The sequence below is a fragment of the Mobula hypostoma genome, chromosome 4 (genome assembly GCF_963921235.1).
Source record: "Mobula hypostoma chromosome 4, sMobHyp1.1, whole genome shotgun sequence".
Taxonomy (NCBI): domain Eukaryota; kingdom Metazoa; phylum Chordata; class Chondrichthyes; order Myliobatiformes; family Myliobatidae; genus Mobula; species Mobula hypostoma.
Window position 1 is genome coordinate 153,646,001 of NC_086100.1, and position 13,647 is coordinate 153,659,647.

Below are 13,647 nucleotides of genomic sequence, written 5' to 3' on the forward strand. Positions count from 1 at the left end.
CTCACCTGAAACCTATGCCTCATAATTTCAGACTCTCTTACCCTGGAAATAAAAAAAAACTGTGACCATCCACCTCATGAATTCTTAAACTTCCCTAAGTTCACCTTAGGTACGTGGGTAATGCAGAATGGTCAGGAAAGAGGAGTTGGGGCAAAGGTTATATGAGCCATGATCTTTTTGATGTTGAAGCAGGATCAAGTGGTGGTACAGTGTATTCCTGCTCCTTACATTCATGTTTTTATGTTCTTGGATGTCAAGGTTCTGAAGACCCAACAGAGAAGCACCTACATATTTTCCAGGACAATGTGCCAGATAGATGCCGAGCAAAATGGTCGTCTTTTGGGTTGGATCTTAGTCGGCAGAGGTTTGGTTTGAACTGAGATTGCATGCAGCAATCATCTAGGAACATCTAATGAAATCTTCAGGAAATTTGAAGAGTTAGAAATTCTATTTTACAATACTAGGGTTTAATAGGCGATGCAATGGAATTCTATACAATTAATTAGGAAGTAATGGTCAGCTGAGAAAAATCTGGGTATTGAAAAAATGGTGTATTGATGTACAAACATCAATTTGATAAATGAGGAAATTAAAATACCAGGGCTTAAATAAAACAGAATGTTGGAACTACTTAGCAAATCAGGCAATGTCAGTGGAGAGAGAAACCAGAACGGTGTTCAATTAATGGCCAGGGCTTAGTTCTACTAAAGAAACATGGAAATTTTTATCTTTTTTGCAGATCCGTTAAACTCAATGGTCAGATTCTCAAGATGGTGGATCACAAGACCTTGCCTGTTATCAAGGGAAAAGCACTTCAGACAACAAGTTCAGTCATTCTCCCTGCACAGTCTTATGCATTCTATGTGATTCAGGATGCCAATGCATCAGCATGTCAATGAAACAACATAAAAACAATGGTACAAAAAACATTGGCTTTGACTTATTCTTGTGGCTACCTAATTATGCAAAATTTCATGGAATCTACAGGCTGCAGTATTGAAAACATCAAGGATTTTTAACAGTAAATGCTGGGAAACCTTATTAGCATCTGTGGAGAAAGAAACTGAGTTAATGTTTTAAATCAATTTCCCTGCACTAATCTAAATGGGGTTTATTGTCTAATGCACTCGTCCATTTTTGCACAGGTACAATGATAAGCTTACTTGCAGCAGCATCACAGGGACATAGTATCATAAAAGCAGCATTCACAAGAAAAGATCCATAAATTACACACAGCTTTTACAAGAAAGAATACAACTAGAACAAAAACATAGTCCATTTTAGTGCAAGCTGATCGTAATGTTGATCATAGTGTTTAAGATTATACCTGCTAGTTCAGGAAGCGAATGGTTGAAGAGATGTATCTGTTTTTGAACCAGGCGGTGTGGGATTTCAGGCTTCTGAATCTCCAGCCTAATGGCAGCTATGAAAAAATTGGCATGTTCAGATGTTGGGGTTCTTTGCTGGTGGATATTGCCTTGAAGCAGTGCTTCCTGTAGATACTACCAATGGTGGGGAGGGATGTGCCTGTGGATATTGGGCCATTTCTACTACTCAATAGCTTCTGACATAGCACTAATGAAGGGTTATTGCTACTGAAATATTTACTCTGTTTCTCTTGGCACAGATACTGCCTAACCAGATGTATGTAGCCAGATCTATTTGTTTCTATTTCAGATTTCCATTATCTGCAGTTTTGTGTCACTTTTTCAAGAATTTATAATATTGAAGAGTAAAATGATCAGGAGGAAAGTTTTCACACGGGTTGTGTTGATCAGGTTAAACTTTTGCAAATCTGAAAGGAGTTCTAGATATTGCTAGATAATGTAAGTGGACATGGAAATCTGATGTTGCTGACGCTGCTTGTCTTCTGTTTTACCGCGTTTTATTTTTGTCTTTTCTCCTTTCTTTGATAAAAGGAAATACTGTCAGACCATCCATAAATGTTACTTATACTCATTAAGTATGTTCTTAGTTGAAAAATAATTTTTATACTTATTTTATGTTGAGTTGGGGGCTGGCTCCTCTAGTGTTCGCTTGGTGGAAAGACAAGCTAGATTGTGTTCATCTGTGGCTGTACTAGCGTATGATAATGAACTGCTGTGTGCTTTTTCTTGCTGAAACCTGGCTCAAGGATAACACCCCATGCACCATTAATCTACAGGTCATGTTTGTAGTGACTATATGTTTCTCTGCTATTGTAGCTATATATGCTATGTGCTATGCGTTGTGTGTGACCGTTGGTACTGTGTTTTGCACTTTGGCCCCGAAGGAACACTGTTTCATTTGGTTGTATTCATGTGTATGGTTGAATGACAATTGAACATGAACTTAATTGAAGTCTTTATTAATTTTTGGGGGGTTTTATTTTAATTTTCTGATGGATGTAAATTTAAATATTTGGAGGTATTTAGGAGTTTTAAGTATTTAGCCTTTTAACTTTGTTTTAAGTTTAAGATTTAAATTATAGTTGTAAATTTACGTTGTACAGGGCCCTGGTGAGACCACACCTGGAGTATTGTGTACAGTTTCGGTCTCCAAATTTGAAGAAGGACATTCTAGCTATTGAGGGAGTGCAGCGTAGGTTCACGAGGTTAATTGTCAGATTGGAGCGACTGGGGTTGTATACACTGGAATTTAGAAGGATGAGAGGGGATCTGATTGAAACATATAAGGATTATTAAGGGATTGGACACGCTAGAGGCAGGAACCATGTTCCCGATGTTGGGGGAGTCCAGAACCAGAGGCCACAGTTTAAGAATAAGGGGTAGACAATTTAGAATGGAGTTGAGGAAAAACTTTTTCACACAGAGGGTTGTGGATCTGTGGATTGCTCTGCCTCAGAAGGCAGTGGAGGCCAATTCTCTGGATTCTTTCAAAAAAGAGTTAGATAGAGCTCTTAAAGATAGCAGAGTGAAGGGATATGGGGAGAAGGCAGGAAAAGAGTACTGATTGTGGATGATCAGCCATGATCACAGTGAATGGTGGTGCTGGCTCAAAGGGCTGAATGGCCCACTCCTGCACCTATTGTCTATTGTTTTGTTATTTTAGGCTTTCAGTTTTCAAACAATTTGGAGTGAAAGTGGGAAAACCCATAGTGTTCTAAGAATCTGAGGCTTTTTTGCAGTTAGTCACCCAAATTTTGCTTGGCTATTAGAGCGAAGAAGGCAGTATGCTCTGCAGGACCTCAATTGCAAAGGTTCTGATAGCATTTTCTCAAAATTTCCACTGGGGCAATTGCAAAATGTGCCTTTTTCTTTCTGAAAATTAAAAAGCAGCTGATGCTGAAAATCTGAAATATTAACAGAAAGTTCTGGAAATTGTGTGTCAGGCAGCGCTAGCATTTGATGAAGGGTCATTCTGATGAGTTAGCTGTGTTTCCTCCCTACAGATGATGCCTGACATGTTGGGTATTTTATGTACTTTCTGGACATAGCCTGTGAGTCAGCAATGCCTGCTGCCAATCTCAGAAACCAGGCCAATATGAAAACTACATATGAGACACCAATATCCAATTTAATGTGTTCCACTGAGGAAAAAGTATTATATGTAAAGAAAAAGATATTTTTGATTGATGTGGTAGTGAGGAAGTAATTACTCAGGAAACCTAATCAGAGTACACACAATATCAGTTCTGCCTCTTGTACCTTTTTCACAGAGACTGTATATATTTGGTGTGATGCAGTGTTAATGGTCTGAAGTATTTTTCTGATTCACTTGTATTAGTGACAGTTTAAATGACTGCAATGTTTCTTCAAGTTTTGAAAAAGAGCATGGGCCATATTTTTGGCAAAATTACTGTAAGGAAGTACTGTATATCTATTAAAATAACCATTAACTCATTGTTTTTCAATGTACGAATAAAAAAAAGGCTAAATGTGTTTAACGGTGTGCATTTATTAACAATATATGGGTAGCAATTAAACAAATTATGATTCTTTTTCACAGAAGAATAGAAAGCAAAGTGACCAGAGATAAGCAATTAAGATAATGAATGTGTTTACTACTGTAACTGACATACAGAAGACATTTCAAGTGAGATCATAAGTCTAATGAAATATTCAAAAAGCTTTCTTTTATTAGGATGTTTAAAATGTTATTGCTTAGACAAATATTGGCTAAGTAAGCATATGAGGGTACTAAGGATAGAAGATAATGTTAATGAGATTATACGAAGAGGCTTATGGAGTGTGAACAAGTGCACATTAATTACATACAAGATCAGCGTGAGATGAAAGGTAACTGCTAATGAAAGGTGAATTTCTGAGAAGGAGGATCCTGTGTTTTTGTTTCTTCTTTCCAGATTTTCACTGACTTATACTTCTACCATTTCTATACATTTTTTAGTGGATCATATCATATCAAGCAATACCTTCATAATGCTAGGCTGTACTCAATGAAACTTGAGGTGGAAGTACTGCAAACATTGAGGAAGGTTAAATGGAATGAAGATCTTTATCGTAAGAGTACCTGAGTGCCAGAATATGGATGCATTACTGGAACATGTAGGACTTTGGAGATACCACCCTTAAAATATTGTACAATATTCAAATCTGATCTCCATTTTCAAAGATGGATATCATTGCAAAATATCAATGTTCAGCAGTCTGAGTCTTGGTGTGGGAGGTTAGAATCAGAGTCCTACACATAGAAACAGGCTATTTGACCCACCTATATTGGCTGTCAAGTACCCATCTATACTAGGCAAAAAATCAAAATGTTGGAGGAAGTCAGGCTTCAGGACCTGATAAAGGTCTCGGCCAGAAATGTTGAATGTTTATTCCCCCTCCATAGATCTGTCTTATCATAAACAAGAGCAAATCTGTAGATCTGGAAATCCAAGCAACACACACCAAATGCTGGAGGAACTCAGTAGGCCAGAGAGCATCTATGGGAAAGAGTACAGTCCATGTTTCAGGCCAAGAGCCTCCAGGAGGACTGGAGAAAAAAAGATGAGGAGTCAGAGTTAGAAGGTGGGGGGAGGGGAGGAAGAAACAGAAGGTGATGACCACTTATTTTAATTCCACTCCCATTCCCATTCTGACATTAGTCCAAGGCCTCCTCCACCGTCACAATGAGGTGACACTCAGGTTGGAGGAGCAACACCTTATATTCCATCTGAGTAGCCTCCAACTTGATGGCATGAACATCGATTTCTTGAACTTCCGGGAATGCCCCCCCCCCCCACCATTCCCATTTTCCTCTCTCTCCTTATGTGCCCATCACATCCCTCTGGTGCTCCTCCCCCTTTTCTTTCTTCCATGGCCTTCGGGCCTCTCCTATCAGGTTCTCCCTCTCTCTAGCCCTGTATCCTCTTCACCTATCAACTGCCCAAATCTTTATTTCACCACTCCCGCCCCCACCCCAGTTTCACCCATCTCCTTGCGTTTCCTCCTCCCCCTCCCCACCTTCTAACTCCGATTCCTCATCTTTTCTTCTTCATTCCTGATGAAGGATCTGACACAAAGGTTGGGGGTGTTGTGAATGGTCTGGAGGACTGTCAGAGGTTACAGCGGGACATCAATAGGATGCAGAACTCGGCTGAGAAAGCAGATGGACTTCAATTCTGATAAGTCCATTTTGGTAGGTCAAATTTGAAGACCGAACTAATATTAATGGTAAAACTCTTGGCAGTATGGAGGATCTGAGAGATCTTGGGGTCCGTCCATAAGGCATTCAAAGCTGCTGTGCAGGTTGATGTGTTGTTAAGAAGGTGTATGGTGTGTTGGCATTCATCAACTGTGGGATTGAGTTCGATCCGTGAGGTAATGTTACAGCTATATGAGACCTTGGGTCAGACCCCAGTTGGAGTACTGTGTTCAGTTCTGGGCAACTCACTACAGGAAGGATGTGGATACTATAGAGAGAGTGTATAGGAGATTTATAAGGAATTTATCTGGACTGGAGGACGTACCTTATGAGTATAGGTTGAATGAACTTGGCCTTTTCTCCTTGGAGTGACGGAGGATGAGAGGTGACCTGATAGAGGTGTAGAAGGTGATGAGGGGTATTGATTGTGAGGATAGCCAGAGGATTTTCTCAGGGCTGAAATGGCTAACACAAGATGCCATAGTTTTAAGATGCTTGGAAATAGGTACCGAGAAGATGTCACAGTAGTGGGGGTGTAGAATGCACTGATGGCGGCGGTGGTGGAAGTGGATACAATAGGGTCTTTTAAGAATCTCTTAGATAGGTACATGGAGCTTAGTAAAATAGAGGGCTATGTGCTACAGAAATTCTAGGCAGTTTCTAGAGTAGGTTACGTGGTCGGCACAACATTGTGGGCTGAAGGCTGTAGATTTCTACGTTCTATGTGTCTCAGCCTGAAACGTTGACTGTACTCTTTTCCATAGACACTGCCTGACCTGCTGAGTTCCTACAGCATTTTGTGTGTGTTGTTCAAAATTTCCAATGTCTGCAGAATTTTTTGTGTTTATGGTGTTCAGAGGTACTTAGTTGTCCTGAAAGTTAATGTAGAAATACAACAAACAATTGGGATGGTTGTTTTATTGACAATATTAAGCAGATTGGGACTGAAATGTATTTATATTAATGTCGACAATTGTTTCTGGAAGAGTTCTGTATTTTTATAAAGTTTTAGGTAAAGGTAGTTTCTTTTGAATTTTCTGCTCTTACCAATCAATGATCTCCCAACTATATTGTACTACTAACCATCTGATTAATACAAGATAGTAAATATTAATATATCTCTGTCTTGAATGAAATATTTTCTTTTGTGCAAATTTTATAGCAAAATGGAATTCTTTAGCAGGTATAGCTTCTGCAGTTTTAACATTCATATTACAGCTAGATGAACAGTTAAACAATACGAGGGAAGTGAGCAGCCACGAGATTAGAGCAGATCGTTAAGTTATGGCTCAGAGCAATACGACCATGAGAGTGAATGAAAGATGTAATTTACTGACATTTGATCATGATTAATTGTAGTTAGTCATGACATTTGTTTTTCATCACTGAGTAGAAAAATAAATTTTCCAGAGAAATGTTCTAATCCAGGGGAGATAAAATGATAAGCCTCAGCTCCTCTTGGTTTCCAATACAGTACCACATTTTACAAGTTCGATTATTTCAACCAGCTCACTGTGAAGTTTGAACTCGGAATAAAACTGAAAATTCTTAACACTGAAACAAAAACAGAAAATGCTGGCAATAAATACTCAGATCAATGAGTCTCTGTGGAGAGAGAAATAGATCAACGATATTATAATATTGGAACAAGAATAAACTGCTCAGCTCCTTAAATGTAGAAGGCCATTTTAATATTTTTTCTTTCTTTCAGTTCTAATTGAGAGCTTGGATCTGAAGCATTTTCCATTTTTATCTCAGATTTCCATTAACTGCAGTTTTTTGTAGGAAGAGGTACAGTCGCCGTTTCGGGCTGAGACGTCGACTGTACCTCTTCCTAGAGATGCTGCCTGGCCTGCTGCGTTCACCAGCAACTTTTATGTGTGTTGCTTGAAATTCCAGCATCTGCAGATTTCCTCGTAACTGCAGTTTTGTATTGCATGTTCTATTCCTTTTGCTGTCCACTTTCCCCATACTTTTTATAATCATCTAATTATGGTCATAGTCATACTTTATTGATCCCAGGGGAAATTGGTTTTCATTGCAGTTGCACCATAAATAATAAATAGTAATAGAACCATAAATAGTTAAATAATAGTATGTAAATTATGCCAGTAAATTACGAAATAAGTCCAGGACCAGCCTATTGGCTCAGGGTGTCTGACCCTCCAAGGGAGGAGTTGTAAAGTTTGATGGCCACAGGCAGGAATGACTTCCTATGACGCTCTGTGTTGCATCTCGGAGGAATGAGTCTCCGGCTGAATGTACTCCTGTGCCCACCCAGTACATTATGTAGTGGATGGGAGACATTTTGACCAAGATGGCATGCAACTTAGACAGCATCCTCTTTTCAGACACCACCGTCAGAGAGTCCAGTTCCATCCCCACAACATCACTGGCCTTACGGATGAGTTTGTTGATTCTGTTGGTGTCTGCTACCCTCAGCCTGCTGCCCCAGCACACAACAGCAAACATGATAGTACTGGCCACCACAGACTCATAGAACATCAATTTTTAAATTATTTTATTTAGAGGTAGAGCACGGAACAGACCCCTCTGGCCCAACCAGTTGCACTGCCCGACAACCCACCTATTTAACACAAGACAATCCACATTGGCCAATTAACTGGTACATCTTTGGAATGTGGGAGGAAACTGGAGCACTAGGAGGAAACACACAGTTTATGGGGAGGATGTACAAACTCCTTACAGACAGTTTCAAAATTGAACTCTGATGCCCCATGACTTCATTATGAATGGCATGGCTGTAGTAGAGCTACTAGGACTTGATGTTTCAATCCCTATGGTAAGTTAGCACTCTCGATGTTGGCAGTGGGTTTGGAGTGGTGACAAGGAGGGAGGATAGGTACGTCATCAGGTGGGCACTCTCCTTTGACGTTTCGTTGATAAGCCCACGGCGTCTCCAGAGGGCTCAACGGTGCTACCTGGCGTCCCAGATACACCCCCCTCAGTTCCATACTCTCCTGTCTTCATCTTGCAGCCCAGTTGTTGTCTTTCCTTTTAATCCAAATCCAGTTGCTGCTTTCTTCCGCTGCATTTGACAAGGACTTGATTGCTTGTTGGAGGGAGTGACCCCTCACCCCCATCTTCTTCAATAGACTGGTCGTAGATGTAGCAACAAATCCCCTGCATCCCACTTCTACAGGGAAAATCTTGGTCTTCCAGCCATTCTGGGCAGCTTCAGTTGCCAGTTCAGAGTACTTGGTCTTTTTCCTCTCATAAGCTTCTTTGGCACCATCTTCCCATGGTACTGTCACTTCCACAACATATGCCAGCTTGGCTGCTGTAGACCACAGGACCATCTCTGGCCGGAATACTCTAAAATTTTGCGCAAAAGAAAATATTAAAACATAAACTGGAAGATATTAATGTAAGGTACTTGTCAATAAATCCAATGGAAAATTCTTTAGCCAAGGTAAGATAGGAATATGGAACTCGAAAAGAGCAAGTATTGGTATTGGGTTATTATTGCCACATATACCAAGATAAAGTGAAAAGTTTGTAGTTGACAATGCCAATAAAAACATTTAAAAGGAGGCTTACTAAGCAAATAATGATTCAAAAAAAATGTTCATAATCAGTACATCGGAATATACACTGAAATGCTCCATTTGAGTTAACAAATATATACAGTATGAGGAGGAAGAAAGGGGGCAGCATAGTAGTGTAGCCATTAGCACATCACTTTACAGCACCAGCAATTATTGATTGGGGTTCAATTCTCACTGCTGTCTTTAAGCAATCCATGATTTCTCCCCACGAACAGGTGCGTTTGTTCCAGCTTCCTCCCACATTCCAAAAATGAACATTTAGTGTTAGTAAGATGTGGGCATGCTATATTGGCACCAGAAGTGTGACCACATTTGTGGATCTCCCCCAGCACAATGCTTGGACTGCGTTGTTTGCTGATGCAAAACAATGCATTTCACTGTATGTTTTGAAATAAGTGTGACAAATAAAACTGATCTTCCTCTTTCTTTCTTTTTATGTCGGTATTAACCAGGCAGATTTAATGGCCTGTTTTCCTGCTGTATTTAACCCTCCACTTCAGATTCTAAACTTCAAGGCCTCTTATAATTGATTCAATAATAATTGTAAACTCAGTGACCACTTCATTAGGACACCTGCTCGTTAATGCAAATATCTAATCAGCCAATCATGAGGCAGCAACTCAGTACAAACAGTAAAAACATGGTCAAGAGAGTCACTTGTTCAGAATGGGGAAGAAATGTGATCTAAGTGATTTTGACCATGGAAGACAGGGTGGTTGGATTATCTCAGAAAATGCTGATTTCCTGGGATTTTCATACTCACAGTCGCTCAGAATGACAGAGAACGCCGCGGCAGTTGTGTGGGTGAAAATGCCTTGTTAATGAGAGAGGCCAGAGGAGGATCTGTCAGTTCAACCGACAGGAAGGCGAAAACAACTCAAATAACCATGTGACCCTCCAGTCAAGATGGTGCCTGTGTACAATGCTCCTTCTGTCAATATCTTCTGGGTATATATTTCCATATATTTCACTTTTTCTGTGTCTTTTACGGTTGTTTTAAATCTTGAATGTGTTTCTGGAACCTATCAGAGCCAGTAGTTTGCAGTTTGTAGACGATTTGATTGTTTTAGCACCCTGTGGCCTCCGTGCAGAGGCAGCCTGTGCGAACCTCATGGCGAGGTTCACCAATCAAAGCTTCCACTGTTTGTTGATTAAAGCAACAAGGGAGATTGAAACGTTAAAGGAAATACCGAAGGTTAGTGGCAGCTGCTTGCCTTTTGATCACTGGTGGAATCGCTCTGCCACCGGAGAGGGGAGACTGCCTTTTGATCAGTGGGGGATCGCACTGCTACTGGAGAGGAGGGACTGCTTTTTGATTCCAGGTGGATCATTCTGCTACCAGAAAGAGAAAGGCCTGCTGCTGTGCGCAGATAACATTACCCAATTTTCTGCATTTTTGTTATGGACTTCGACTATAGACCTTTTTCAGTCTTGTAGTTTTTGATATATTGTGCTTTTCGCCTGATCTTTCTCATTTTTGTGAGTGGGGGAGGGGGCTTTGGGGGTTGATGTGCCTGTTCCACTCTTGTTCGTCTTTTTTTTGTGGGGAGGAGGGATATGGGAGTTGATGATAGTGCTACCGTTCTTTTCTTTCTTGGTCTCATGGCTATCTGGAGAAGAAGAATTTCGAGAGTTGTATGCTTTAATAATAAATGAACATCTGTCTCATCCCTCCGTCCTCTCTCTCATCCTTCACTCCTCTCTCTCATCCCTCACTCCTCTCTCTCTCACCCTCCCTCCTCTCTCTGTCTCATCCATCCCTCCTGGCTCACTCTCTCATCCCTCCCTCCTCTCTCTCATTCCTCCCTCCTCTCTCTCATTCCTCACTCCTCTCTCTCTCTCTCTCATCTTTCACTCCTCTCTCTCACCCCTCCCTCCTCTCTCTCATCCATCCTACCTCTCTCACTCTCTCATCGCTCCCTCCTCTCTCATTCCTCACTCATCCTTCACTCCTCTCTCTCACCCCTCCCTCCTCTCTCTCTCATCCCTCCCTCTTGGCTCACTCTCTCATCCCTCCCTTCTCTCTCTCTCACTCTCTCATCAATGGTCCATCCTTGACCATGCAAAGATGGCGGTGTGCATGGACGCAGCGGCCCCTCAGGGAGTGATAAGTGTATCTAGTGTTTGTTCTGTTTGTCCTATACGCATAACATACAGTCGGAACATGCTCTTTAACATCAGGGCACACTATGTCGGAAAAACTGACCAGTTCTGGTGTGGCAGGGACAGTTTACGCCGCTACGGACTACTATCCGCTACCAAGCCAGCTGCTTCCCGAGGGAGGAGGAAGCGAAAGTGCTGTGAGAGAAGACAGAGGAGGGGTAAGAGGGCCGGCATCCATGCTAGGCTAAAAGCTAACCCCACCAGGCCAGCGGTACCGACCCTCCTGCTCTCAAATGTCCGCTCCATCGACAACAAGCTGGATGAGCTGCGTCTGCTGAGAGAAACACGCAAGGAATTTAAAGACTGCTGTGTGTATGTCTTAACGTAATCCTGGCTCCATGACAACATACTGGACGCGGCGATACAGCTAGAGGGAATGACATCGTTTCGTGCGGACCGAGAGGCAGCTAGCTCCGGTAAGAGCCGAGGAGGAGGTCTGTGTATTTATATAAACAAAGACTGGTGTGTGAACGCTACAGTAGCTGCTCAACACTGCTCACCACTGGCTGAATTTCTCATTGTGAAATGCCGGCTGTTCTATCTGCCGAGGGAATTCACCATCATGCTTGTGGCAGCTGATTACGTAGCTCCAGTGCCAATGCTAAGGCTAATGCTAACGAAGCACTGGGAGACCTACATGAAGCCATCAGTGAGCTACTGACTACACATCCTGACAGCTTTGTGGTGATTGCTGGGGACTTTAACCACACCAGCTTAAAGACTCTGTTCCCCAAATTCCTGCAATATGTGGATTTCAAAACCAGGGGAGACAACACACTGGACTTGGTTTATACCAACACACCACAGGCATACAAAGCAGCCCCCCGCCCCCACCTTGGCCACTCTGACCACATATCTGTCATGCTAACACCAGCATATAAACCACTGCTTAAACGTATGAGAGCAGAGAAAAGAGAGATAAGGGTCTGGCCAAAAGCAGCAGCCTCAGCACTACAAGACTGTTTTTTGCACACAAACTGGGACATATTCAAAACAGCAGCCTCCTATGATGACCATACAGACATTGAGGAATATGCGGAGGCAGTAATCAGCTACATAGCCAAATGCACGGAGGATGTCGCTGTGATGAAAACCTTCACCGCACGTGGTTATAAAAAGCCATGGATGACAACAGAGGTGCGTTCACTACTGAAGGCCCGTGATACAGCCTACAGATCGGGGGACAGGAGTGTGCTTCACTCAGCCAGGTCTGCGCTTTCACTAGGGATCAGGAAAGCAAAAAGGGCCTGCATGGGCAAAATACATGGACACTTCTGTGACACAGGTGACACCAGACGGATGTGGCAGGGAATTAAAGCTCTGACAGACTACAAGATCAAGCAGCAAACTGATGACAGCGACGCCTCTCTTCCAGACAGGCTTAATAATTTCTTTGCCCACTTCGAAGTATCAAACACTACAGCAAGGGGGACAGCCAGTCCCTTTTTACCATCTGACCAGCCGGCTCCAATCATTGATCCAGAGCAAACATGGAGAACCCTTGCCAGGGTCAACCCACGAAAAGCGGGAGGTCCCGACAACATCCCTGGACGTGTGCTCAAGGAATGTGCTGATGTATTAGCAGATGTCCTGACAGACATTTTCAACACCTCCCTTAGTCAAGCCATTGTCCCCAGATGCTTCAAAACCTCCACAATCATCCCTGTAGCAAAGAAATCAGTTGTAGCCTGTCTGAATGATTACCGTCCCATTGCCCTGACCCCCATAGCGATGAAATGTTTTGAACGGCTTGTCAAGCCTCATATCACAGCCAGCCTCCCTTCATTGCTGGATCCTCTACAGTTTGCTTATCGTCCAAATTGCTCTACGGAGGATGCAATATCCACCACACTGCACACAGTTCTCTCTCACTTGGACAACAAAGACACTTATGCCAGAATCCTGTACATTGATTTCAGTTCAGCGTACAATACCATCATCCCGCAGAGACCAGTGGAGAAACTGTCGCTGCTTGGCCTTAACACTGCCATGTGTCACTGGATTCTGGATTTCTTGATAGAGAGACCACAGTCAGTCCGTGTTGGCAGGAACATCTCTGACTCCATCACACTGAGCACTGGATCCCCACAAGGCTGTGTGCTTAGCCCATTGCTGTTTACACTGCTAACACATGACTGTGCAGCCAGATTCAAGGAGAGCCTGATCATTAAATTTGCTGATGATGCCACAGTTATGGGGCTCATCAGCAAAAATGATGAAACAATGTACAGGGAGGAGGTCAAACACCTAGAGAGCTGGTGCAGTGATAACAACTTGATGCTTAATGTCACCAAAACCAAGGAGATGATCGTCGATTTCAGACGGT

The 13,647-nt window shown here is 42.2% G+C and overlaps 1 protein-coding gene across 1 annotated transcript in view; it reads left to right on the forward strand.

Annotated features, from left to right (window-relative positions):
* Positions 1-3,865, forward strand: part of hpse (heparanase) — a 40,478-nt gene extending 36,613 nt beyond the window's left edge. The window contains exon 12 of the mRNA XM_063046751.1: positions 740-3,865. Within this exon, the coding sequence (XP_062902821.1) occupies positions 740-899 (160 nt within the window). The 3' untranslated portion in view covers positions 900-3,865. The remainder of the gene's footprint in view (positions 1-739) is intronic.
* The last annotated feature ends 9,782 nt before the right edge of the window (positions 3,866-13,647 follow it).